The following is a 26,197-nucleotide window of genomic DNA, read 5'->3' on the forward strand; positions in this document are numbered from 1 at the left end:
TTTTCTGCTGCCCTGCAGACTAGGACGCGGAACAGTGGCTTCAAACTACAGGAAAGGAGATTCCACCTGAACATCAGGAAGAACTTCCTCACAGTGAGGGCTGTTTGGCAGTGGAACTCTCTCCCCCGGACTGTGGTGGAGGATCCTTCTTATATTCTGGACTCTTGCGTGGTGCTGTGATCTTAGGGGTTTCCACACCTGGGGTGCAACACGATACCCCCCAAAACAGGGAACAAACATCTTGTGGATGGCTTTCAGGGGGCAGGAGTGGGATGCCATATCCTCCTAGCTGTCTGCCACGCCACTAAGGCTGGCACTGGCAGCCATCTATGGTACCAGCAAGGTTGGCCTTCTTTAAGAGATTGATTCACTCCTTGAGACAGCTATCAGCAGCAACCACTCTGTTGTACAGTCACCCTGAGTTTCAAGGGAAACTGCTTCCCCCTCACTGCTATGGACAGAGCACGCAGAACTTGGAGAGGAAGAGGACAGGGAGATCCAGATTCAAAGTGTGGGACAGTGGCAGCTGGAGACAGCAGTGATGAGGCAAAGGAAGATCAACTAATTCTCTATGGGATTCCCCCAAGGGCCCAGAAACCAAACTGCAAGTATGAGGGGAGAGGTGGTAGTTTTGTGGAAATCCAGCTAGTCGTTCATGCAAATGTTCAGCAGCATTAATCTATGGCAGGTGAGTAAAGTGTGGCCCTCTGGATACTGTGTGAATGCAACTCCCTGAATGCATCATCATTGACTGTAGTAACCAGGGATTATGAGACTTACAGAATAACAGATGAAGAGCTGCACCTTGCAGACACTGGATTATAGCCATGTGGCCATGTGCATCCTGATGTCCCCAGTTTTTGGCTCCACTAGCTTTCAGCCAGTCAGTTTAATTAAAAGTTGGTAACAATTTTCACTCCGTTTGGATCTTGCATTCAATTTTTCACTGTTGAGAAACAGGGATGCCTGCTCTTTTTCTACTCTTCTCTCCAGAATGAAACCATCTTCATGAGTCTTCTTTTCTGTGTACATACACGCACATGTGCTCATGAGATCATATAGTTGATGGGAAACACATTTTCTACACAGAACTATCTTCCATAATGAATGCGTTAACCTCCAAGGAACATGAGGATTGCTGAATTTTGTTGTTTAGAAATACCACTTTCCAAGCAGTCTGTGGTGGTGTCTGAAAAGACACCACATCAGATTTAAAGGGAACCTTAGCAAAGTGTTGGCAGCCTTGTCATTTCCCGGAATGCATTTCAACCAATCTGACTGTGTTCTGTTAGCAGAAATAGTTGCTAGTGGCTGCCACCACCACATATATTTTGGTTTACAAAATCACAACTCCCGTAGATGCTGCATGAAACAAATGCAAGTTATAGTCCATCTTCTTGAAGATCATATGTTTCCCACTCATATTCCTAACCATGTGAGCAGCCTCTGATCTGTGCTCTTTTTATGATAACAAGTTTTTGAAAGTATAACCATATGCATGCGCTCCAACATTTACAAATGGAAACTGGGATATGTGTGGCCAACCCACCAGAGTGTGGTTAAGATGGCAAAAGATAGTAATGGGGTAGAGCATGCAATCTAGGAGAGGCTACAGTATTTGCGTAGTATGGGATTAAAGCAGGAACACACAGAGGCAAATATGGTGCACTGAGTTGATCAGAAGAAAGTTGGAATAAAAATGTAATCAATAAACAATGCAAGAAACCCTTCAGTTTAGAGACCTTCAAATATACTGTACCAGCTAGTATTCTTCTGTAACTGTTTCAGCTAAGTCAAACACATCTTAAAGATGTAACTTGATACATTCCGTATTGCTAATACCAAAACGGCAAGAAAATAGAATTAGAGACAGAGAGAGAACGAGAATTGATGGAAATTTATTTATTTTATTTATTTTTATTTACAGCATTTATATTCTGCCCTTCTCACCCCGAAGGGGACTCAGGGCGGATCACATTACACATATAGGCAAACATTCAATGCCTTTTAACATAGAACAAAGACAAACAAACATAGGCTCCGAGCGGGGCTCGAACTCATGACCTCCTGGTCAGAGTGATTCATTGCAGTTAATTGCACTGGCTTGCTCTCCCGTCTGCGCCACAGCCCGGGCCCAGACCTTGCAGACCTTTTCTCTGCCAAAAAGTGAAATTCCTTAATTATGTTTAGATATGCAGCAACAGAGAATTAAAACATCTTCAAGTGAGGTTTGCTTCAAAAATTAGTAGTTTATTTCTAACATATTTTAGTACAGATGTGTTCAAATGAGACAATATATATTTTCGAAATATGTTTGGTTAAGAGTCCAAAAGTTGTTGATCAGGATAGTTTAAATTCCAACGAACAGGATTCCATTATTCCCACACCAAGTTTATGCATAAATATAACTCAAGTCAGCTCTGCTGACCCTAAAAACACACACAAGAGTTACACAGAGTTCTGGACAAATATGTGCAGGTTCACTGTGGTTTGGTTTTTATTAGATTATTTACATCATAGTGGCTACCCAATAAAAGAATATCTATTATAGAGAAAAATATCATCCTTATTTAGTCCACCATGTAAAAATATCAGCACTCTGTCCCAACAGGCAAAAAGGTACATTGGTTTTGCAGGATTAGGAGAAGGTTACTTAAAAGAGAGAAAGTGATCTTTCTTGTCTTAAAAAGAGGGAAGATACTTCCTTGAAACTCTGTGTGAGATAAATATACTGTGATGTCTCAGCACCTCTTGCTATCAGTCAAAACCAGAATGACAAGAGAGAAAATATACTGCAACCATGCATTTGTGAAATGTTCAAATTGTCAACCACATTTTGTTTTCCTAGCCTAATGATAAGCAACGTGTGAGTTTGTGTGTCTATGCACACATGTGGATACATTTAAATTATATAAAATTATTTGCAACAGAAAGCTAGCATAGAAATTGCCTGAAAAGGTTTTACTCAATTTAATTCCAAAAGCATTTTTTTAGCTTTTGTTCAGTTTCTCTCTCTCTTACACAAATCCACACACATTAGCTTGATTCTCACACAATAAACCAAGGTTATAGTCTTATTAACAGTTTGACTTATCAGTCTCAATAAGATGTTGCATATTGGTTTAGTGCTCCTGCTTGACTCTTTCAGTAAATAGGGCTGTCTAAACTAGCCATGAACTAGTTCCAACTTTATTGATTATAACTTTCAAACTAGGAACACCGGCTTCTATATCCCCAGGCAAACTGGAATTATGAACCAATGATGTGAGAGACAAATTAGAGTTCCTTCTTCATATATCATAGTGAACCATGGATGGAGAGTCTGCCATTCGTATATGCAAGAGAAGCCAGGTGGGAATGACTTCAGCATTATGCATACTCATACATTGGTTCATTGACTCTGAAGAATTCTGGCTGTCTAAATGTTTATGTACAGAGACATTTTAAAAAATACATTGAGGGATTAAAGTGCTTCTCAGGTGTAGCCCCTTTCGGTCATACACTAGTTCTGGTCGCAACACATTTCATGGATTCTTGCTCCTTACACTCCTACACTGCAGAGACTTCAAACTGCCAGCAGCCTTCAGTTCCACTCTGCATCTCAGCAAGTTAATAGTGAGAAGAGCTACATTATTTCATACAAAGAAATCCCAGAAAAGAAACCAAAAGCATCATTTCCTACATCATTTCCTACATTTCCTATTGTTGGAAAGTTCCTGAGTTGTAGATAATATGGGAAATTGGACCATGTTGCCATTTCAACACATGGTGTTTTTAAGATAGTACAGTAACAAACTATGTAGTCTTTATCTGCATTTATTACTTGAATGGCATAGCAAATTAAACATTTAAGCCAAATGTCTGGCTGATCAGATGAAAGACTATGTGCAACGCAACAAAATAATATATATTTGAAGGGAAATGCAGTTTAACACAATGGACAACACTTTCTGAAATATATTCTTAATAAATCAAAACAAGAATCACACATCTTTGGTTAAAAAAAATTGAAAAAACTGAAATGGTGAACATTTTCACCATCTCAAACATGTCAATATCTTCTGTATGTGGCTTCTTTTACAGAGCCTTCTAACCTGCTGCAGGATCTGAGCAATTGGAAAGATATAGACAATGATTGAAATCATTGCAGAACAGTTCTCAAGCAGATGATAATCACAGCATATCCATTAGTTTAAGACTGGGACTAAAATGACAAAATAACACTGGCCTTTACTGCTCTACAGAAGTCACATCTGTGAGCTGATGCAGAACAAGGCATCTTTACCTTGCTAAAAATCTTGCAGTGGGCACTTGTGCTTTTCTTGCTATTATATATATTTGAAGCCATATGGGAAATAAATGGAACTAGGAAAGAGAACTCTGTATTCAACAGGAAAAAGATGATTGGGACATACTGCCTGAAAACTGAAAAGAATGGCAATCAGCATCAATGGTTGTTGTGAAACAAAGACACTGGTCATTTTGTCTTTTTATAGATAATAATGCCACAAGGGAGTGACAGGAACACTTATGTTTGCAATTCCATCCAACAAATAAGAATGAGAAGCCATTGCTTAACTGTCTGAACTTTTGACAATTTCTCATCACTTATGGATCTGAACTGTGTGAGCCTGTGCCAGATGTGATCATTTAAAAAGAATTGTTTGGTGTGAGCGTATTAATCTAAAACACCTCCAAATTTGGACAGCAATATCCTCCAAACACATGCTTCACAGTAATGAAAATCCGTCCCTTCAAGATGGATTACAAACTTTTGAGTTCCTTATTTGTCAGCTCTGGACTTGAAATACTTCACTTTCTTTGTGTGTATGACACACTTCAGAAAAGGACAGAAACCGGGCCACAAAGAGATTCCAGGAAGAGTGCCAGCTGGCATTCCAGAATGGAGTGAACAGAGTTGTTTCATCAAAGGAGAGGACTAGCATAAGAAGCAGGTGTCTCTTTACTTTCTCAACACCAATAAAGGCCACAATAAAAGCAGGTCATCTTCTATGGCCTTTTTAAATGGTCACAGCCAAGCCCCTAGTGCTTTGATAAGGCCAAGTTCCCATCCATTCAGACAATAATCATGCTGTTAGATGAAGTCAACTGACTCATTATCCGTGAGGAAAATGAAGCCAGCAAGTTTAACAGCAGCACTGAACAGGCACCAAATATCTCTTTATTCTCTAACATTGATCTCTTCAGTAAGAGGTAAAACAAAATATGTCCAGTAATGGGACAAGCTCTAGATCTCCAACCCAAAGCACACTCACAGTACCGAAAGAACAACCAGTCAGTCCCTGCCAGAGAAAATGAAATACAAATCTCTATCTGCTCCCATGAAGCAGATCTTAGGCCACATTGGTTGTTTTCCACAAAAAGCTGAGCAGGAAATGCTGACTTGAGCTGGCACAGAAGAAAAGGGAACCTGGAGATTTCTCTTGCTGGCTCCCTGTCCACACCAGTAGATGAAGGCAGGTATGACAAGCCAACTGTGCCGTCAAATCCAAGGGTTATGAAGCTTCTGCAGAGCTGAATGGCACAAATTTGGCAGGTTTGGTTGGCGATGCTGGAGACTGACTATCAGTCTCTTCACTTAGTTTGAAAAACATTTCTTGCTCTCGCTTCTTCTGATTCAGCTCATCTTCTAGTGCCTGAAAACATAAAAGAGAAGAGCTCAATTAAAAAGATAATGCCCAGTTAAATTAAAGTTAATCCTTCAGCTGTAAAAACTTGGCTTCTCTCAGCCATCTGGATCCCAGCCAGCTTACAGGAAAGAGAGGCTGATGTTAAAGGGAAAATGAAATTGGAAGGTGAACCCCCCCCCCCCCCCCCACAAGCTCTTATATTGTAATTTAAGCTTAATTTGCAAAAAAATCAGATATAAGTCATTCACTTAACCTCATCCAGCCCATTTTATCTTCATATTATCAAAATACACCTTCTGGTATCATATTTTAAAAAATCGATCAGAAATTCCAGAGCTCAAATTACACTCTGAAATTGGGTTTTATTTCAGAGGATGTATTATTTCAGTGTCAACTGTCACCTTTTTTCGTGGCCTCAGCTTATCCCTCCAGTCCTTCAGGTTCAAATTGTGGTTTTCATCCAAGACCTTTAGCTTCTGGGTCTCATGTTCCACCAAAAGATGACATTTTTCATTCTACAAAGATTTAACACAGTGAGGGGAAGAAGAAAGAAACAGAGATGCATGAGAACATATAAAATACTTGGTAGAAACTCCATCATCCATCCTGTCTTGATTGCAATTAAATTCAACATGAGTTCCTAGGTCTAGGAAAGAGTGAGATGGTGACATCTTTTACATAGAAGGATCTTCCCATTCACTGTTTATACCAGATGTCCCATGTATTGATTAATTCAGGTAGCAACTACACTAGTCAGAGACTAATTACAGGGAGAAAATGGATTAGCTGTGATACTGACAATCTCTCCACCTCACCCATTTGATTATTCTCCACTTCTGCTCTAGGCTTTGCTGTCAGACATATGGACCAACTTTTCAGAACAGATGACAAACTTCTGTGTAGCCTAGGCCAGTGGCATTCTAAGCTCTGACCTCAGAGGAACACATCCATCTATACATCTGATTGGTGGTATTAAGTTACCTGTAACTGCTGGAGCTCATTCATGTTGCTCTCACACTGGGCAATCATATCCTTCACCTGCATCTCATGTTTCTGCTGCTGTTGCAGTCGTTCAGCCTTCTGTCTTTTTTCCTCTTGCTGTGCAAACTGCAATAGAAGGCAGCATTTGGAGTCAGAATATCTTCTCCTATTTCTCTGATTTTAAATGGCTCCCTACAACATTTATATACTAAGATCTAGAACACAGTACAGAGATTTTCCTTAACAGGGCCACCAGTGTAACTTCAGAAATGATTTATTCTCAATAGAAATTGTCCTCAATTGTTCTTTTGCAATTGCGGGAGGGCCTTAAAACCCACCCTTGATATCTCTCTGTATGAACGTATGAGATGAACTACAGGCCCAGAATGATGAGAGAAACAGATATATGACCTTATGACCATTTTGCAAAACATTGTTGCAGGAAGGTTGCCTATGTTTTCTACTGTCTGAAATCTTTTACTGGTATAAACTTGCTTTTTATTTAACACTGAAATGTAAATACCAGCATTATGAGATGAATGCCTGTCAAGAGTCTCAGGTTTAGTGGTTTTTGTTTGTGCCAGCATTGAGTATGGAACTTTCCAAGCAGGGCTGGCCCAAGGAAATTTTCAAGTGTAGGCAAACAAAATTTTGGCGCCCCCCCCCCCCCCCCAAACCAATCGGGCATTGAATTGTTGCCAGTTGTGAGCCACCCTGTGTCTTCTTCGGGATGAGAAGGGCGGGACACAAGTATGGGAAATAAATAAATAAATAAAATCAGGACAGTAAAAAAAGAACACTCAATAACAAGGGAAATCCAGACATGAAACAATCAGGGACAGCTAACACCTCCCAACAATGGATCACCACAGGCAGGAAGCAGCCAGGCTTTGAAGCTGGAAGGCCATTCAAAGCTAATCAAGGTGGCCAACTGCAACATCCACACTTGCCTCAGACAGACAAAAGTTCTTTGAGTTCTTTCTCTCAACCTTTACATTCCATAGATAAACAAACCCCACTTACCTAGTTTCCAACAGACCTCTTGCCTAGTTTCCAACGGTCTGCGATGGCAGTGGCAGCAGGAGGAAGAGTGGAGCCACTGCAACAAAACGGTGCTGGCACTGGCAGCCGGGGTGGTGAGGGAATGGCGGGCCTTCCGTCTCCATGGCAATGGTGCGGAGCGGCCTACCCAGGCGGGACCCATGCTCCCGCCTAGATAGGCCGCTCTGCGCCATTGCTGTGGAGACGGAAGGCCTGCCATTCCTGCACCACCCCGGCCGCCAGCACCAGCACCATTTTCACCGGAATAAAACAGTGCTGGAGCTGGCAGCTGGGGTGGTGCGGGAATGGCAGGCCTACGTGGCTGGGCCCAGGCCAAAGTTGGGCCCAGGCCAGGCTGAAGGCCCAAAGGAGGAAGAGGAGGCGGGGTGGGAATGGCGAGCTCAACTGCACCCCCTGGGATTATGGGGCCACAGCCAGTGCCTAAATGGCCTCGTGGTTGAACCGCCTCTGTTTCCAAGTACAATTTGTCACCTTCCCTCGCATAATCTCTTGCAAGAATGTATACAATCAAATCCTTTCCACAAGGTTGTTACCCCCTTCAAAAAAAAGGTTACCTGTTTTATTTTCTCTCTCTGTTCTGATGCACTGCCACTAGAATTAATATGGAGGCTCTTCTTAAACATGGCCATGCGTGTCTTCCCTTCACTCCTTTGGATTTTGGGGAGCCGGGCTTTCTCTTGCTGCTGCCGAATTTTCAACTGCTCCATCATTCTCTGATTGTATCGTTGCATTTGTTCACGCTCCTGGATTCACAATAGTCACCCAGGAGAGTGGGGAGACAAGTCAGTACTTTGATTTCACTGAAATATGACTTTAATTGTCCAACAGACTATTAAAGGTGGGGTGAGATATTTAGAAAAACAAAAGGAACAGAGAAATCCACAAGCATGTGAACAATTTCAACAGAAAGGAGGAAAGCATGAAATTGAACAAAATCTGGCTACCAGTATCAAAAAACTCTAAAACCAGGACAGTAAATAAAGAACAACACTCTGAAAACAGAGGAATTCCAGACATGAATCAATCATGGCCAGCTAACACCTCCCAACAAAGGATTCCCCCAGGCAGTAAACAGCCAGACCTTGAAACTAAAAGACTAATGCTAATCCAAGTGATTAACTGCAACATTCACACTTGCCTCCCAACACACAAGAGTTCTTTCTCCCACACTGGACCTTAAAGAGATATATAAACCTCCCTTGCCTAGTTTCCAATATACCTCACAACCTCTGAGGATGCCTGCCATAGATGTGGGTGAAATGTCAGGAGGAAAAGCTTATGGAACATGGCCATACAGCCCAGAAAAGTCAGAGCAGCCCAGTGATTCCTGCCATAAAAGCCTTCCACAACACATGGAACAGAGAAAGCTAGTAGAGGCTGGCCTGAAGGAAACAAAGTCAACCAGTTCTTACAAGGGTTCCTCACAGCTTACTACAGGGAAAACAAACTTATAGAAGGAACATAAATTAAGAACCAATTTGAATATAGTGACCACTATGGAAAGTTGTCAAATAACACTAAAGCACAGTAGAAGTTCCACATGGGGGTTATCATGTTTAACATACTTATTGACAGAATGATTGATTCAAATGCATAGTGAATTTCTTCACCAGTATGAATGGTATCATGTATGCCACAGAAATAACTTGGGATCATTGCAAATCATGCTACAACACAAGTGTACACTTCAGTGTCTCCAATATTCAAGTTACAACACTTAATTCATCTTGAAAGAAAACAAGTTAGTCCTCATCTATGTAATTAAACCCAACAAAAACCAATAATATCTATAAAGGCACTGTGCTAGTAGAGAATGCTTAGGCCTCATTCTGTGAAGTTTCTGGTCAAAGTTCCTTTTGCCTCAGAGATCATCCTTTAGCAAACTTGCTCACAGTTACCTTCTAAGAGGTTTGAGTCACTAAACAAAGATAGATTTCATACAACAGCAGAACCATGGTTATTTTCTGGAAGTCACTTGTGTACTCACTGTCTTATATAATTGTTCTATTAATATAAGGTATATTCTGTAGAAAATATAGAGTAGGTATGCACATTCACAACTGCCTCAGCCTTACATGCAAAGATGAGAATTTGCATTTAAAGACTGGAAGCATGAGGACTCTGCTTTTTCTTGATCAACCATTCATTCTTTTTCAGCTTGGTTTCACAAAGAGAAAATATTTCATTACCACAGTGACATCTTACACAAATTGCAGAAACATTTAAAGAGAGGGAGAAACCTCTCTTGTCTTGTTATTGTAGAGATAAAGATTTTCCCCTGACATTAAATCAAGTTGTGTCTGACTCTGGGGGTTGGTGCTCATCTCCATTTCTAAGCTGAAGAGCCAGTGTTGTCTGCAGACACCTTCAAGGTCATGCGGCTGGCATTACTACATGGAGCGCCGTGACCTTCCTACCGGAGCGGTACCTATTGATCTACTCACATTTTGCATGTTTTCGAACTGCTAGGTTGGCAGAAACTGGGGCTAACAGCGGGAGCTTATTCCGCTTCTCGGAGTCAAACAGCTGACCTTTTGGTCAGAAAGTTCAGCAGCTCAGCAGTTTAATCCGCTGCACCACTGGGAGTTCCCCGTGTTATTGTATTGAAGGCAAAAAACCCAAAAAATAAATAGTTCCCTTCCTAAAACTAGCTCTCATTTCTCCTATTTCTGCACTCCTTCTAACTATGTAGAGAAGGATTACAGACATAATGAGTGAAAACAACAGGTATATCAATATCTGCACAGATCTTACTGGCATCTGTAGCCTTACTGACTCCTTGCAGTGCTTCAACATAGAGTATTAATCTGTTCTCCTGTAACTGACAGCAATACTCCTGTCAATTCACTCTGACTCACATACTATAAAATTCGGTATTCTTCCACCTAGATTCCCATTTCAGTTTCATATCTTTCACCAGTCAAATTCACATATATTCACACAAGGTAAAAGCAGACAGTTTTGTGTAAAGATGTGTTGAGATAATCTCCTTTACAACCACTTTGTACTCTGCTCCTCTGTAGCAAGAACTAAAAGACAAAAATGTAAGAACTTCTACCTTCTCATGTTTTCGCACCAGCTCATGTCTCTGGAGAAAATATTGATCTTTCAGCTGCTGTTTAAGAAGCTGGTGTTTCTCCTGTAGGTGGTGTTCTTCTAGCTCCCAGATGGTGGCTTCCCGATCTGAGGAACACAAGGGAGACGGGAACTGAAGGCGAGGAGGGAACTTTTCAGGCAAAAACATTCTCAGTATTGAAGAAGAAAAATAAAAGGATGCACAGAACAAATAAAATTTGTCCTATGATTCAGTTTCCTAACCAGGGCTCTTCCTTTTATATATTTTATGTTTATGTAGCCTGAGGATGTGGACATATCAAAGCTGCCACGTGTGTTTCAGACCTCGGCCTTTTCTGGCTCATTAAACAGGCCAGAGGAGGACTGGCTGAATGGGGTAAAGAAGTCACAAATGCCTTTTTACAATAAGGCAACATCCTGACATGCCTTAAGGAGGGTGTGGTCAGAGCTCCTCTGAAACAACCTTACCTGGATCCTACTATATAGGCTAGTTTCAAAACTTTTAATTTAGAGTAAGATACTGGGACATCTCAATTCCATGTGTTCCTGGATGAGGCTAATTATTTTAGATCTATTTCATTCTGGTTATACCTAGTTATGGAAAAGAGACAGCTTTGGTCACCTTGTGGATGGCTGGGAACTAGACATCTAGTGGGCCACTGGTGTTCAATACTATTGTCTATGGTATCCTTCTGAGACATCTTTCTGTGATGGGGCTTGGAGGTACTGTTCCTCGGTGGTTCCATTCTTTCCTGGAAGAAGAGCTTCAGAAGGCCATGCTGGAGGGATTCCTGTTAAACTCCATAGGCAATGGCGTGTGGAGTCCCTTGAGATTTAGTATTGTCCCCTGTGCTATTTAACATTTACATGAAACTGTTGGGAAGGGTCTTCTGGAATTTTGAGGTCAGATGTCACCAGTACACTGATGGTATTAGAGCTCTATTATTCCTTTCCACCTAATTCCAAGGAAGCTATTCCTGTGCTAAACCAGTGGAATGGACTGGATAAGGACAAACTGAAACCTAATCATGACAAAACAGAGATTCTCCTGATCAGTTCAAACACAGCTCTGGGAATAGGGATTCAGCCTGTGTTAGATGTGATTGGTTAAGTTTCCTTGCAAATTGCAGGCTCACGGCTTGGGGTACTCCTGGATTCAGCTGCGCTTGGAGGTCTGGGTTTCAGCAGCGACCAAGAGTGCATTTGCACCACTAAAATTAGCACGCGAACTGCACCCATCCCCCCCCCCCAAGCTAATGTTGGACTCTTAGCTCTAATGGTGGGACCTGGGGTTTGCTGTTTAGCAAGATCTGGAATACAAGAGGTTCCTTACCCAAATTACAACCAACGACTATACTATTTTTGGTACCAAATGTGTTCTGTAGCTGCAAGTTGCTGGAAAATTGTAACTTGAAACTATTTGGCTATACTCCCTAAAATCACGGTCAAAATTAAATATTGCGTTTTTTTAAAGATTAAAACTACTAAACATGGACAGGACATGGCATGCTTTTCATTACTCTTAGGCACTTTGTACCCTATTCCCTTGTAACTATGCCAGTATCCTCTTGGAGGGAAATATTATTTTCCAATGAAAGCTGGCTCTTTCCACATTTGCTTTCTCTGTCCACATCATTCTAGCCCATTAAGTCAAACAAAACAAATTTTCTCACCCCTCATAAGTTGTTGCTTTTTGTTCAAGCACTCCCGCTCTTTGTCACAGATCTCCTTCCGATTTTGAGCTGTAATGTTTTTTATGGCCTGTTCCATATCCTCAGACTGTTTGGCTATAAAGTCTTGTTCCTAGAAGAGACAGTAAAAAACTGAACACTCTTATTGGTATATCATGGACAGCACTTTCTTCAGAGACCACTGGAAGCAAGAAATCTAAACTGCCATCTGGATCTTTACCATATCAAGGACTTGGCCTAAAAGCAATGATTAATCTCACCAAGAGTTAACACATTATATGTATAAGTCAATGCTTGCATGATTTCCATTGTTAACAGGATTACAGTGAGGTCTTGGTATCAACTGGGCTTTGGTTCAGGACCCCAGTGGACACCAAAATTTGCTGATGCTCAAATCCCATGATATTCAAAGTTTTTTTTTTATAATCATGATAGAAGTGGCTTGAGATTATACTGCAAGTTGCTTCTGGTGCGAGAGAATTGGCCGTCAACAAACGTTGCTCAGGGGACGCCCGGATGTGTTAGCTGGGAGGATTCTCTCATGTCCCATATTCAAAGATGTAGTAAAATGATATCCCTTATATAAGATGGCAATATTAAAGCTTGCCTTTTGGAACTTTTAGTATTTTCAAGCAGTGAATGGTTGAATCTGTGAACGCAGAAACTGTGGATAAGAAGAGCCTACTGTTCTTCACTGTTCATATGGATTTACGTTCATTCTTTCTAGAACTTACCATGACTTGCTTCTTTTGTGTAAAATCTTCCATCTTCACCTTCATAGTCCCTTTGCGCTGTTGCCGTGGGAGCTTCTCAATGTCACTCTTGATCTTAAAAATGAGACAAAAGATCTTACTCTTCAGACATTTCGGCTACAGAGATTTCTTGAAATGGCTGAGCAAAAGAGATGTCACATGCTGACTGAACCAGCAGGTTGTTTGGTGAAATTATGCTGGGATTTAGAATGTTGGCCAGGGATCTTTTTTATTATTATTTTGCTCCATCACTCATGGAGAGAGAAAAAATAGGCCCAGAAGTGTCTCAGCATGGCTTTCTGGACACAATGGCATCAGAAGCTATAGTACTGTGTTTTTCAACTCTTAAGATGGTGGTGAATATTAGAGGCTTGAAGATATTACAGAATCAGATAGCAATTGCCTTTTTAATTGTGACGGCGCGAGTGGCGCCATCTATATGTGGATCTGTAAGTTGCAAGATTTGAATTGTGTCATTCCTGATTTTGCCTTTACCCTGTAAATGTAGTTGGATTGGTTATTTATATCTGTCAATCAATGTTGTTTGTACCTGTTATATTGCTCACTCAGCTAAATTGTTTGGCTCCACCTCTTCCTGGAGTAGGACTGTGTTTCCTCCTTTTCATTCCACCAGAAAGCTCTCTACCAGATGGACGTGAGAGAGAGACTTGGCTCTGAAAGCCCTTGAAAAATTACCTCTCAGCACCAATTCTGAGGTTCTTACCCTTGGGACTCACACTTCATGTTCAGGGCCAACCTGAACAACGTTGAGGAGTCTCAAGCGCCTTCACATCAGTCCTTTGGCAACAGAGGAAGACTCTGTCTTCAGATATAGGTCATTGGACTGAGGCTGAGTTTGCTCCGGCATTCACAGCCAGAGAAAGAAGGATCTGGAAAAGCTCCACGGACTTAAACAATCAAAGACTGTAATGTATATTTTCTTTTACCTCCTTTGTGAACAATAAACCCAGTTTTTGAGTTATCTACAGTGTTTTGGTCCTTGGGAGTTCCAGTTTCCCTAAAGGAGGGCAAGAAGCAATCCCCTGGGGAAAGATGTCACGTCCATGCCTCTTTCACTAAGAGTACAGCCCCAGGCGCGACGGCACATTAATATTTTCACAGTGTTTCCATGTGTTACATTATGAAGAAATAATCCTTAATTGGTTCTGTGAGGATTACCTATGGGAGAGTGTTAAGTGTGGTTTAATTAAAGCTACTTAGTGAGTTCACAGCCAAGACAAAATTCCAGCCAGGAACTTAATGATCTGTAGCCCATATTCTCAGACACTACACTACACATTGGATTTCCCCCCATCTCCTGATTTGTGTAGCCCACTACAATCTTCCAGTCCTAGGCCCTCTCCATGTTTCTTGGGGAGTTTGTTCTCCCTTATGGCTGTTCTGTATCCTCTTCATCACCATAAGCCTTCTTGTGCCATTGTTTCTTGTGTGCTCTTCAGCCACCTTACCTTCAAGCTCCCTGTTTTGAGCCTCCCTTTCCTTAAGTTGCCCACCTGTGGCATAAGAGTGACAGAAGAGGAGCCAAGGAATTTTAGAAAGGTCAGCACTCAAAATTAGGGGTGAGAAATAGATGGAACTACAGATATTGTTCAACTGTAAGTCCCATCACTAACAAACAGCATAGCCAATGATGGGGAATGCTGAGAGCCACACTCCAGCAATATCTGGAAGGCCTCATGGATTTCACACCTGCTCTAAGTTTTTTTTTTATAGAATTTCAATGCGAAAAATGTGCTGCATCACCAAGCTTTACCCCTTTCTTCTTCTGCTTCAGCTGCTCTTGAAATCTGACAAGATCCCGTTCCTGCTCAATACGGATACGCTTTGCTTCTTCCCGCCGTCGCAGTGAGTGATCTTGCTCCATCTTCTCAATCTGCTGCTTCTGCTGACGTTCCAGGTTTTCTAATTCTGTATCATAGAATTTCTTTTTTGTCTATATGAGAGGAAACATTCACTCAGACTTAAAGCACTGACACAAGTCTTAAATAAATCAATGTCTCCAAACTCATATACTAGCAGAAACAAACAAAAATGTAGGCCCAAAAAACCTAGCTTTTTGAATATTCAAAACATCTCCCCTTTTCTATCTCTGAGAAACAAGATCCGTTATCCAATTCAAAGTTATTCCACGTTTACTTTAATGTTTAGAAAATAGAAAGGCCAGGCATGCTTTCCTAGGCAGTGAGTTCCAAAGAGAAAAGGCCCCATTTGGGATAACCCTCTCACACATCTTCTCCTTTGCTGTAATGTCATATATCATGAATGTCCTAAGCACATGGGAAGGGGAAATCTGAAGTTACCGAAGGCCAAGTATGTAGGGTCTCAGTATTGAGAACTGTTGGATCTCTCTACAATAATGAAATAGTGTGTTTTATACTAAATTATGTTCCTGAAATAACTGCACATTTCTATCTGGTTAAGGAGCTTCCTTTTCCTTTTCACACTGCATTGTTTCTATTGCTATTTTATTTATCTTTCCTTCAGAACTGTTCACACCTTCATATTGACTTCTTGCCAAGAGAAGTTTACTTATAGAGAGACTAAAAATGGAAATGTTTTTCAAACATTCTGTAAGTCAAATACAATAAGGGTCAGAAAGAAGAATGAAAAAGTATTGCATAGGTTGCACACTGAACTGGAGTAGGTGGTGCTACCGGTATACTGAACTCTACAGTACTTCAAAAGACAGTTGCAGTTCCTTAACTAGAGCACAACAAGCACAGTGATGAGGGATGCTTTTCACTTGTCCTATACTCTCTACATGAGATTGACTGATGATTCCAATACCACAGACCCCTGGACGCTTTGTAACCACTTCTAGCTTTCTAACAATCTGATTTGGAACAGTAATGAAAGAGAGACATGAACTGGTTGAAATTGAAGCTTACAATTAATATATGAAAAAGTCAGACATGATGTATAAAATGGGAGGCCAAGTCCCATGCCTCTCACTCCTTACTGTATATGCTAGCAGAGGCAACCATAAATGAACACAAGTGATAGCTGGCACAAGTTTGAGATATGTGAGAAACATCTGTGTGAAAGTACAGCACTCGTCTTCAATTAGCTATATTGGATGTTTAGTAAGTCTCTACAGACTGAGTATTCCTTATCTAAGATACTTGGGACCAGAAGTGTTTGGGATTTTTAAAAATTTTTCAGGAACATTGTAAAATGGATTTCCATGTTATAAGGTGTGAGGATTTTGGCCCAGCATTAGAAACAACATTGAAGTAACTCAAAAAGAGTGTCACACCTACTCATTCCGTTCAAAAATTCTAGAAGCTGTACATATTTACTTTCTATTTGCCTTATAGCTTTTGCAATACTAGGACCCTTTGCACAGATGAGGGCAGCCTTCCTTACAATATTCCTTCAGGAAAGAAAAGTCGGTTTCAACACCCAGTGCATGCTATGCAATCTGCCCTCTCCAAACTGCCTTCAGCTCCTTTCTTTTAGTGCAATTTGAATAAAAGGGAGGGGAACTAATCCAGCTCCTCTTCTCCTATACATACATTCATTTCCTGTTCAAAGCGCTTCAGCATTTGTTCCAGCTGCAAGTGGTGTTTGCTTGTCAACTGGGTTTGGTTCCGGTGCTCCTCCTTCTGAAGCAGACGTAACTCCCGCAGCTCTTGCCGCCTATGAAGGTGAAAATGCAGGAGAGGTTTGAGAACTGAACCCACCACTTTCCCTGCATGGCCAGGGCTGGGCAAGTGACACCCCAGGCCAGAACAGGGGAAGGGAGACTGCAGGCCATGCTAATAAAAAACTCACTAATATTGCACTCCAATCACCCCTCATGTTCTAAGTGGGAGAAGTTAGCTTTTTAAAGATAATGGCTGATTTCTTGAGTGACAGACACATTTCATGCCACTTAACCCTGTCAGGCAGGATACTGGAAATCCTTTCTGGCTGCTTATCCACTCTAACCTTGACCTGTTCGCCTTCTTTAACAAAGATACTCTGAACAAATGCTAGCTTAACATGAATCCACATTTAATTGCAACCAAGCATACATCACTGACTGAAGTCCAGCAGGCTCAGAGGAATAATAGTCTGTAGATAACGTGCAGATGCATATTTAAGTGGTGATATTTCTGATTATGTGGAGTAGTGATGTTTTTAAACCCAGTTGTAAAATTTGTGGGATAGTGGTAAATTCTGAAGTGCAGGCCTTCAACATGTCAGTTCCCATGAAGGAGAATTCAAACACTGTAGGAAGCTGAACTGATCCAGAACAACATAAGAATTCTCATAGTTTTCATGTCTTTTATAAAACTAATGAGTCTTAATTGCTCGTTCAAGCTACTTTGGATTGCAACAGGGTACGAACTGGTAAAATGTATACACAGTTGGTGAGAATATAAATTTTCTTTCTAGCTACAGTTGGGATTGCATCCAAATTTAAAAGAAGCAGGGCAGCCCAAGAGTGTGGTGGTGGTAGTAATAGATGATGTCACAACCCTATCAATGAACAAGTTTTGGAATAATGGCCCTGTAAGCCCTGGCTCTATTACACCCTTCATTTGTCAAAACGTATTTAGGCTGAATAACTGACAACACAATGGACCATTAACTGGTTGTTGCAGAAGGAACTTTTCATGGGGGTGTCCCTCTTATCTGTTTCAAAGCATTTCACTAAGCTCCTAAAAAACCAGCTTTAGCAAAAACCCCACCCAATCAAAAGGCTTGCCTGAGGAATCTCATCTCTTCATCTTTCTTTTCATCCTCACTGATGATTTTTGAGGTGGTGACACTCACTTCCACTCCATCTACTACAAATCTCCTGGTCCGTTTCAGTGTCATCTTCTGCAGCTTAGCATCCTTTAGTTTCATTAAGAGAAAATTAGTTAAAAGGTCTAAAAAGAGAGGGAACAAATGTGGGGGATGAAATCATCATTTGATTCACATCTAACTATTCCCAGGGCTGTCAGGAAGATGTGAGGGAGAAATGAAGACAGACATTTCTGTACAAGCAAATTCTGAGATGTATGAAAAATACAAAGTGGGTTTTCTTAATATAGTCTTCACTTACATAATTTCTGTATTTCCAATATATGGGGTTTTTTTTTTTTTTGCAAATACAAAATAATTTGGAGTAAGGGGGTGATATTTGGTAAGGAGCAGGCAGGGGCTAACAGTCATTAAAGGCCAGCCAATTCTCTGAGCTTTCAAATGAAGTTTGAAGCTTTTCTCAAAACACAAGTGCTCAAATGCCAACCTTCCCCTACCCAAAACCCCTAAGAATTTAGATTTTTCTGGGAAAATCAATTTCTCCTCTGAATATGACCTTTTCTGATCTGCAGAACATTTGGATCATGACAGATATAGCATCAAGTGAGATCTCCACAGCATATTTTTTGCCACAAGGCTAGCCCAGATTCACAATGACAGTTGAACATATCCAAGGAACAAACACTACATGAAGACTCCATCACATTGACAGCTCTTCCTTTTCCATTAATTGCAGCCAAAACACAATGGTTGGACTGCAGTAGCAACAGAAAGTGCTGTGCCCTCCAGCAATTCTTATGATTGAATTGCTGTGTCTGACCCTCTCCTGCCTCTTCATGCAAGTGCTTGGCAGGGTGGAAGAAGCTGCTTTTTTAAAAGAGATAGAAGTGGCAACTGATGTTCTTCTTTACATCCAATCCTTCTTTAAAACCAATCCTTCTTTATTTTGTAGACCTCCTTCCAGATCTGGTAGGCAAGAAAAAGTTCCAGCAAGCAGTGGAGCTGGAAGGAGCCACCACCCAGAACAACTTTCCACGAATCCCTAGTTCATTTGGCTACCCAAGTGAAAGTCTGATTTTGAGAAAGTAACCAATGTCTCAACTTTCAGCAGCAAAAGAAGAGTTAACTGAGTAAGGTATCTTTCACCCATTGCTGCCAATTAACTTGCATGGTAAGTTGCCAACATTACATTCCCCTTTCCTGGGCAGGTCAGGCAAGGTGGTAGAAGAAGCAGCAACTAGTGTCCAGGAAAGGGAAATGAAATGTTGGTGACTTACCATGCAAATTCATTGGTAGGAGTGGGTGAAAGACACCCTACCCTCCGTTAACTACTCCAAGAGTAGGACACCCAATTCTGCTGCTGGAAGTGGGGACCTTGGTTACCCTGCCAGTCCTTTCCCAGCAACAGGATTCCTATTTTTAATGAGAGGAAGGAGAAAACCCAGAATAGGTTAGCTACCTGTTCTCTGACTGTTACATAGATTACACTGAACAGTGATTGTGGGAAAGAGTTTGTGAATGGAAGATACCTCAGGACAATGGACAATGGAGGAGACTGGCCTTTTACACCATATAAAAAAAGCATGGGCAAACTTCTGCCCTCCAGGTGTTTGGGACTTCAACTACCAGAAATCCCAGCCAGCTTATCGGCTGTTAGTAATTGTGGGAGTTGTCCAAAACACCTGGAGAGCCAAGGTTTGCCCATGCCTGATACAGAACTACTGCAGTAACTTCAGCAGCTACCAAATTTCTAAGGCAGTAGTGGGGAAATGTAGCCCATCCAATACTTTTGGGAAGATTTACTCAGGCCTTACATAAAACTAGCAGTAGCAGGATTATGACAACTGAATCTCAGAATGTGTCTGAAACACTTACCTTCATGGAGATGGACCCACTGCCCCTATTTAAGGACAGGTCAGCGGATAAAGAGATGCTGAGATCCATGCTCTCTGAAGCCGAGGTGCTACCTGAATCAGAGTCTCTCTTTGAACTGCCATTCTCAAATGGAGAGGAATAACTCAAACTCCCATTGGGCAGTTTTTCTTCTGTAGGTATTTCAAGGAGGCTGCTTACTGGCTGTCTTTCTGCACTGGACTCAGCCAGTCCAGTGTCTTTATTCTGTTGGTGGTTGAGGTCCTGGTTCTCTGGTGTGTGGATATTTTCACCGAGTGACAACAAATGGGGAATTTCACTTGGCTTTCCCTTGGTGCTAGAGAGATCTATGTAGCTTTCGTTTTCTGACAAGTTGGAACTACTGATAGTTTTCATTGTTTTTAATTTGTCACCATTCCCGTTATTGCTAAATTTGTCACCATGCTTGTTTGTGGCTTCTTTGACTTTCTCTACACACAGATTGGGCCCATTTGCAACATGAGATAAGTAGTTATCTGGAGACCTCTCTCCTTCCAAGCTTAGATGGCTTGCAACAGAGGAGTCCTTTTTGTTATCATCATGAGGCTAGGGAAAGGGAGAGGGTGGAAGAAATAAAGTTAATTAAACTTAGATTTTTGTTTACATAAGTGGAAGCAAAATGGTAATTTAAAAGTGGAACACTGGGCATTTACATAAAAGAGATCAACGTTAAATGTAACACAAGTAGGTTTTCATCTACAGTAGAATACTGTACAGTACAACCGCTGTATCTGTAGACTACTATTTGCACTTTCATTTATCCACATCTGACAAAATATGCCAACTCTGAGCATTTTCTAAATCTTCAAGTGCAACTATGTGGTACTCTTGGGACAGAGGTCCTTCAGTTCAATAAGGTTCACTATTATCTGCAGTTTTGCATATCAAAGCGAAGTCTGGGAACATATTCCCCGCAAATATGGAAATTGTACTGCACTTGCAATGTAAGAAAACCACCAAAACATAGAACTATGTAGGTCCTTTGTCATGCGAATATTAATCACACTAGAATCTCCAAATTTTTTATATTCCCTATCACCACTCTTACATTTGGGGTGGGGGAGTAGAAGATGGGAACTTTGTAAAAGTACTGAGAATTATACACTTAGAAAGGATACAGCAACTTAGAAAACTTTATGGTTGGACACATACCTGACTGCTTTTCGCTCATGTATCTGATCATTACATAAGAAATACAGTGGTTAGTCCATAAAGCTTTTCTCTGTTTTGCAAATTGGCCCAAAAAGCTATGTGGTTACAGCTGGCCCTTTTCAAAGGAAGAACATGCTCTACTGTAGGAGTCAAAAGCCTTATTTTAGGTCAATTGAGTTCTGACAGCTCTTTGGCAAACACTTTCAGAAGGCAATTCTCTAGCTTGTTTTATTGTTTTGTTTAACAGTACACTGGTTTAAAATAAAACAACAACTCAAATTCATTCAATTTATGTCATCAAACAAAGATCTATTTTCCTACATACCATTTCTGAGAGAGGAAATGGGGATTAAATACATATTGCCTCCTTCCATCACCTGGACATGTATGCTTGGTTCAGGGCAAAGCAGGCAAAAATGTAGATATATGGGAAGCAAAAATAACTGTACCATGGCTCTGCCACATAACTTTATTGGGAACTGCTATTAAGTCACCCATCGACTTATGATGACCCTATGGATTTGATTGCATTTTTTAAGGCAAGGAATACTCAAAGGTGATTTTTTTCAAGTTCCTTCCTCTGAAACATAGCTCACAGCACCTGGCATTTATTGGCAATCTCCCATCTAAGTACTAACCAAGAGTAACTCTGCTTAGCTTCCAAGATGAGATAAAAACAGGTGCTTTTTGGTTTTTAGGCCCTTACTGTCTACTTTAAAGTGATATAAATAATCTATGATCATTATTTTTGTTTTCTTAATGTTCAGCCTTTGAACTTCCTTCACTAATCGTTACAAGTTCTTGCTATTTTCTGCTAGTAGCATGGTGTCATCTGCTTATCTTAAATTGTTGAGGTTCCTTCGTCCAGTTTTCACACCTGCTTCTTCTGAGTCTAATCTTGCTTTACATATGACTACATAGAGTACAGGTCAGATAGGGTGATAAAATGCAGCCTTGTCTGACTCCCTTGCCAATTGGAAACCATTAATTTCTTCCATATTCTATCCTGACAGCAGCCTCTTGTCTGCAGAAAGACAATCAAATATTGTGTGGCACATTCATTTGTTGAAGGGTGACCCACAGTTTTTCATGATCTACACAAAGATTTTTCTGCAAACTGTAAAGAACACATTGTTCTTCTTCTGAAATTTGCAGGTGCACCCCATTGTCCAGTGAACGTTTACAATGTGATCCCTAATGCTTCTTCCTTTCCTTAACCAGCTTGGAAATCTTGCATTTCTTTCTCTGTTTAAGGTGAGCATCACTTTGCTTGTATGGGAGATTAATGTAACAGTCCTGTGGTTACTGCAATCCTTGTTGCCCCCTTTCCTGTGGGCTGGAATGTATATGAAGCATTTCCAATCTGTAAGTCAGATTCTGTCTTCCATATTTGTTGACAGATTTTAGTTAAGACTTACAGTAGATTCTTTCTCTGTAGTTAAAGCAGCTCTATTGGTATGCCATCTGTTCCTGGTGATTTATTTCTCCCTAACATCCTGAGAGCAGCCTCCATTTCATTTTCTGAAGTTGCAGGTTCCTCTTCAAATGCTTTTTCGTTTAATCGATTTGTCATCCTTTCAACTCTTTTATATAGCTTTTCAGTTTATTGTTTCCATTAGCTTTTTATTTCTACTTGATCATGCAATATGTTTCCCTAGTCTTGGTTCAAATATTATTTGATGTCTTAGCTCCTGTGGAAGAATTTTCCTCTTTGTTGTAGAAGAGGTATTTCTTTTTTAAAAATCCACTATGTCTATGCATTGATTATCACAGAAATTCTCTTTGACCCAGAATACAATTTTCTGAAGAGCTGTATTCAAGTTTCTCATCCTATTTCTGTTTCCTTCTACTTTTGCTTCTTGTCTACCTTACTTGTTTGAGGAGTTTCATCTGTCATCAATTGAGACTTCAAATTCTTTTTTTGATTGCAGGTGTCTTTTTGCAACATTTCCTGGCTCCATACAGTCAGGCCGGCCACATGACCTTGGAGGTGTCTACGGACAACGCCGGCTCTTTGGCTTAGAAATGGAGATAAGCACCAAACCCCAGAGTCAGACATGACTGGACTTAACGTCAGGGGAAACCTTTACCTTTTTACCTGGTAATATCTCTTCTGAGTTCTTCTAGCTCCCAGTCAATTAGGTTGAGAGTTCAAATATATATATATTTGCATTAGCTTTAAATTCAATGGGGATGCTATTCAGATTGCATTTTGGTACAATAGTTGATTTGGTGTTCTTCTTCTTGATATTAGTAATTCATGGTATGAGCCACAATCTGCTCTTGGTCGCTCTCTCTCTCTCTCTCTCTTTTAGATAATAGAGCTTTCTCCCCTTCTGCTTCCAGTTATTCAATCTATTTATATATATTTATTTATTACAGTTGATGACCAGCAATAAAAAATCTATTTGATTGGCCAATCATATTGGCCATTAGGTGATGTGCATGTATATAGCAGCTTCTCTTTGGCTGTCTGAAGAATGGGTGGTAAACAAACTCTTGGTCTTGCAAAATGATTAGATTGTTCTGCGCCATTTCTGGATACTAAGCCAAATTCTCCTACAATCTCTGAATCTGCGCTTGTTTCCTACTTTTGCATTCCCATCACAATCAAAACAAATTGTATTTTGGCTTGTGACTAATCTCCTGGATTCCAGCATGTGTTTCTCAATTTCTTCTTCTTCTGCCTCTGTACTTGGAGCATGAACTTTCCCTGAAGTCTTGCTGACATGACTCCATCAGACTTTGCATTATATCCACTGACTGCTTTTGCCACATCTACTCCTTTTGCTCAATGAATACTGCCTTACTAGCAGAATGTGGTCCACAAAGGCATTTTAGTTTGGTTAGCATTTTAGACATTGCTGAAGAAATGCTTTTCTCCAAGCTTTCAACTGTTCTCTGAGTCCCTTTGGGGAGATAGGGCAGTCTATAAATAATAATAATAATAATAATAATAATAATAATAATAATAATAATAATAATAATAATAAGAACATTCCCTTGAATTTTCCTCCCACTGATGTTATGGACAATGCAAGAAATTGGAGAAACCCCCCAAAGTTTGCTTTTTTGAGCTTGCTCACATGTGACAACCTATACAGTTTTCATTCCCTTCACCATATAAATCACATTCCTTGTATGCTTGAGAACCTGAGAAACCTTCACTCCTGCCAAATCTTTGCCTTGGTCTGGTCTGAACACTTTAACCCTGGCATCAACTACTGGCTGCAGATTTTATTTTGCCTGTTGATTCAGTACTGTTTCATGAATGAATAAATTAGTAAACAAATAATATGCTCAAGAGCTTGTCTTTCTAATCTGCCTTAGATGAATCTGAGTTTAGGCAAAAGAATCCAGGGTAGAAGAATTCAAGACACCCTTGTAAAACAGACTCAAGCACACTTTTCTTGTGGCAAAGGAGCCAGTGATTCAAATCATCCCTTGGGGTCACTTTGGCTGCACAGCGAGTTCTGCATGCTGACATTCATGTAAAAGTATTTACTCAGAAGAATATCTTACAAGAGGAAAGGGAGCCCAATTGGGCTTTGTGCCCAATTCATTGTTTGTCGAGTTCTTCACTTGCTGAGCAAAGAGCAACCTCTCCCTGCTCAAGGAGCTGTTTTTCCTGTCCACCTGCACAATATTAACAAAGTAGGTGGTGTGTGGATGAAAGGTCATCCCTGGTTTACCTTTACCTAGCTTTGTTTGCAGAATCCCTTTCAATAAAGCAACCCTTGTCTGTTGCTGGGTGCAGTTACCTTGTATCTTTAAAGAAACAAGACAGAAGGAATTAAACTTACAGATGTTGGTTCTGGTGAGTCATCCTCTTCAGCTTCCTCTCTATTGTCTTCAATTTCCTCCATCACTTCAGCCTTTGCCTCTGCCACAAGCTCACGCAGGGCCCTGTTAGAAGTGACCTTGCTCACAAAGGGATGCTGAAAAGAAACAAAATGGAACTGCCATATAAAAACAAGCAAGTGAGTGTATTGGTTTAAAGTTGGGAATTACTCAGAAACCACTTGCACAGCCACTTCTCCCTTCACACAGCGCATGAAAGCAAATACACGTGCAACCTATCAGCTAATAGCTATATGTAAACCATCCCAACATCATTACAGTGTTTGCACAAGGATGCTGTCACCAATGAGCAACTCAAACAGCTGAAAGCAATGTGTAAAATGGCCCTTATGAGCTATGAAGGAAGCAGAAGTAAGTGCAGTATTGAAACTTAAATTCAAGGGAAGAAGTATACCACCTGGAGTCCTGGTCCCACATCTACCTCATCTTCCTATCACAGAGAAATGGGACAAAGATGCCTCTGATCACAAAACTTAGCCAAGGTTGCAATCCTATACACATCTTACTGAAAGAGAACACAAGTGAACCCAAGAGGACTGATATCAGAGTAGGGCTTCTAAAACATATGCTCTCAATGCCCAATCCAGAAGCTCCACGTGCAAGCCCAATTTCCATAGGCAAATCCTTTGAGAGGGGACATAATATGCAAAATTGATCTGTGTGTAAAGTAGAGGACACACATGTTACATTAATTGCATACGTCATCCTGAGTCAAGCACTACAGGAAGATCATCCCACCAAGTATGCTCTATATTTCACTCAGAAATCACAAGTCTTTCCAGGCCTGACAACGTTGATGGTCTCCTCTGTTAATAACAACACACTTTTTGTTCTTTGCATTCTTTTATAGGGATAGTGTTTTTGCCTCACATAACTTTATGACAAGCTTATCAGTAGCCAAAGATTCAAGTTAGAACATCAACTAAAACAGCAGATAAAAATACATGAATTACATGCAAAGTTTAAGGAAACCCACAAGATGTATGAGGCTACTAAGGATCGAGACTTATCACCTTTGAATTGTTGAAAAATTGCATCTATCTTTTTTCCACTGTAGTTGAGGTGGAGAGGTAGGTTAGGATAGCCAGGGGAGCAGGACAACTGAAACTTACAATGAGTTTTGCCTAGTGGTTGACATGCTGCCTGCAGAGATACAGCCCTGTCTCTAGAAAGCCCAGCCAGTTCTTATCTCCTGCTGAAAGTAGAGGGAACACCATTCCAGATGGGAACTATACCTACAGTACTGAGGCCCAATTGTTCTTTCTATTAACTACCCCAAAACAAATTTGCACAATTTTAAAAATGC

General features: G+C 40.6%; 1 protein-coding gene across 1 annotated transcript in view; it reads right to left on the reverse strand.

Annotated features, from left to right (window-relative positions):
• Positions 1-1,887: 1,887 nt before the first annotated feature.
• Positions 1,888-26,197, reverse strand: part of stk10 (serine/threonine kinase 10) — an 84,886-nt gene continuing 60,576 nt past the window's right edge. The window contains exons 8-19 of the mRNA XM_003217361.3: positions 24,834-24,968; positions 19,843-20,424; positions 17,927-18,057; positions 16,749-16,872; positions 14,987-15,166; positions 13,195-13,287; positions 12,443-12,572; positions 10,753-10,877; positions 8,249-8,437; positions 6,633-6,758; positions 6,053-6,166; positions 1,888-5,657 (exon numbers count right to left, since the gene is read on the reverse strand). Of these exons, the coding sequence (XP_003217409.1) occupies positions 5,517-5,657; positions 6,053-6,166; positions 6,633-6,758; positions 8,249-8,437; positions 10,753-10,877; positions 12,443-12,572; positions 13,195-13,287; positions 14,987-15,166; positions 16,749-16,872; positions 17,927-18,057; positions 19,843-20,424; positions 24,834-24,968 (2,070 nt within the window). The 3' untranslated portion in view covers positions 1,888-5,516. The remainder of the gene's footprint in view (positions 5,658-6,052; positions 6,167-6,632; positions 6,759-8,248; positions 8,438-10,752; positions 10,878-12,442; positions 12,573-13,194; positions 13,288-14,986; positions 15,167-16,748; positions 16,873-17,926; positions 18,058-19,842; positions 20,425-24,833; positions 24,969-26,197) is intronic.

The sequence above is a fragment of the Anolis carolinensis genome, chromosome 2, assembly GCF_035594765.1.
Source record: "Anolis carolinensis isolate JA03-04 chromosome 2, rAnoCar3.1.pri, whole genome shotgun sequence".
In the NCBI taxonomy this organism is placed as follows: domain Eukaryota; kingdom Metazoa; phylum Chordata; class Lepidosauria; order Squamata; family Dactyloidae; genus Anolis; species Anolis carolinensis.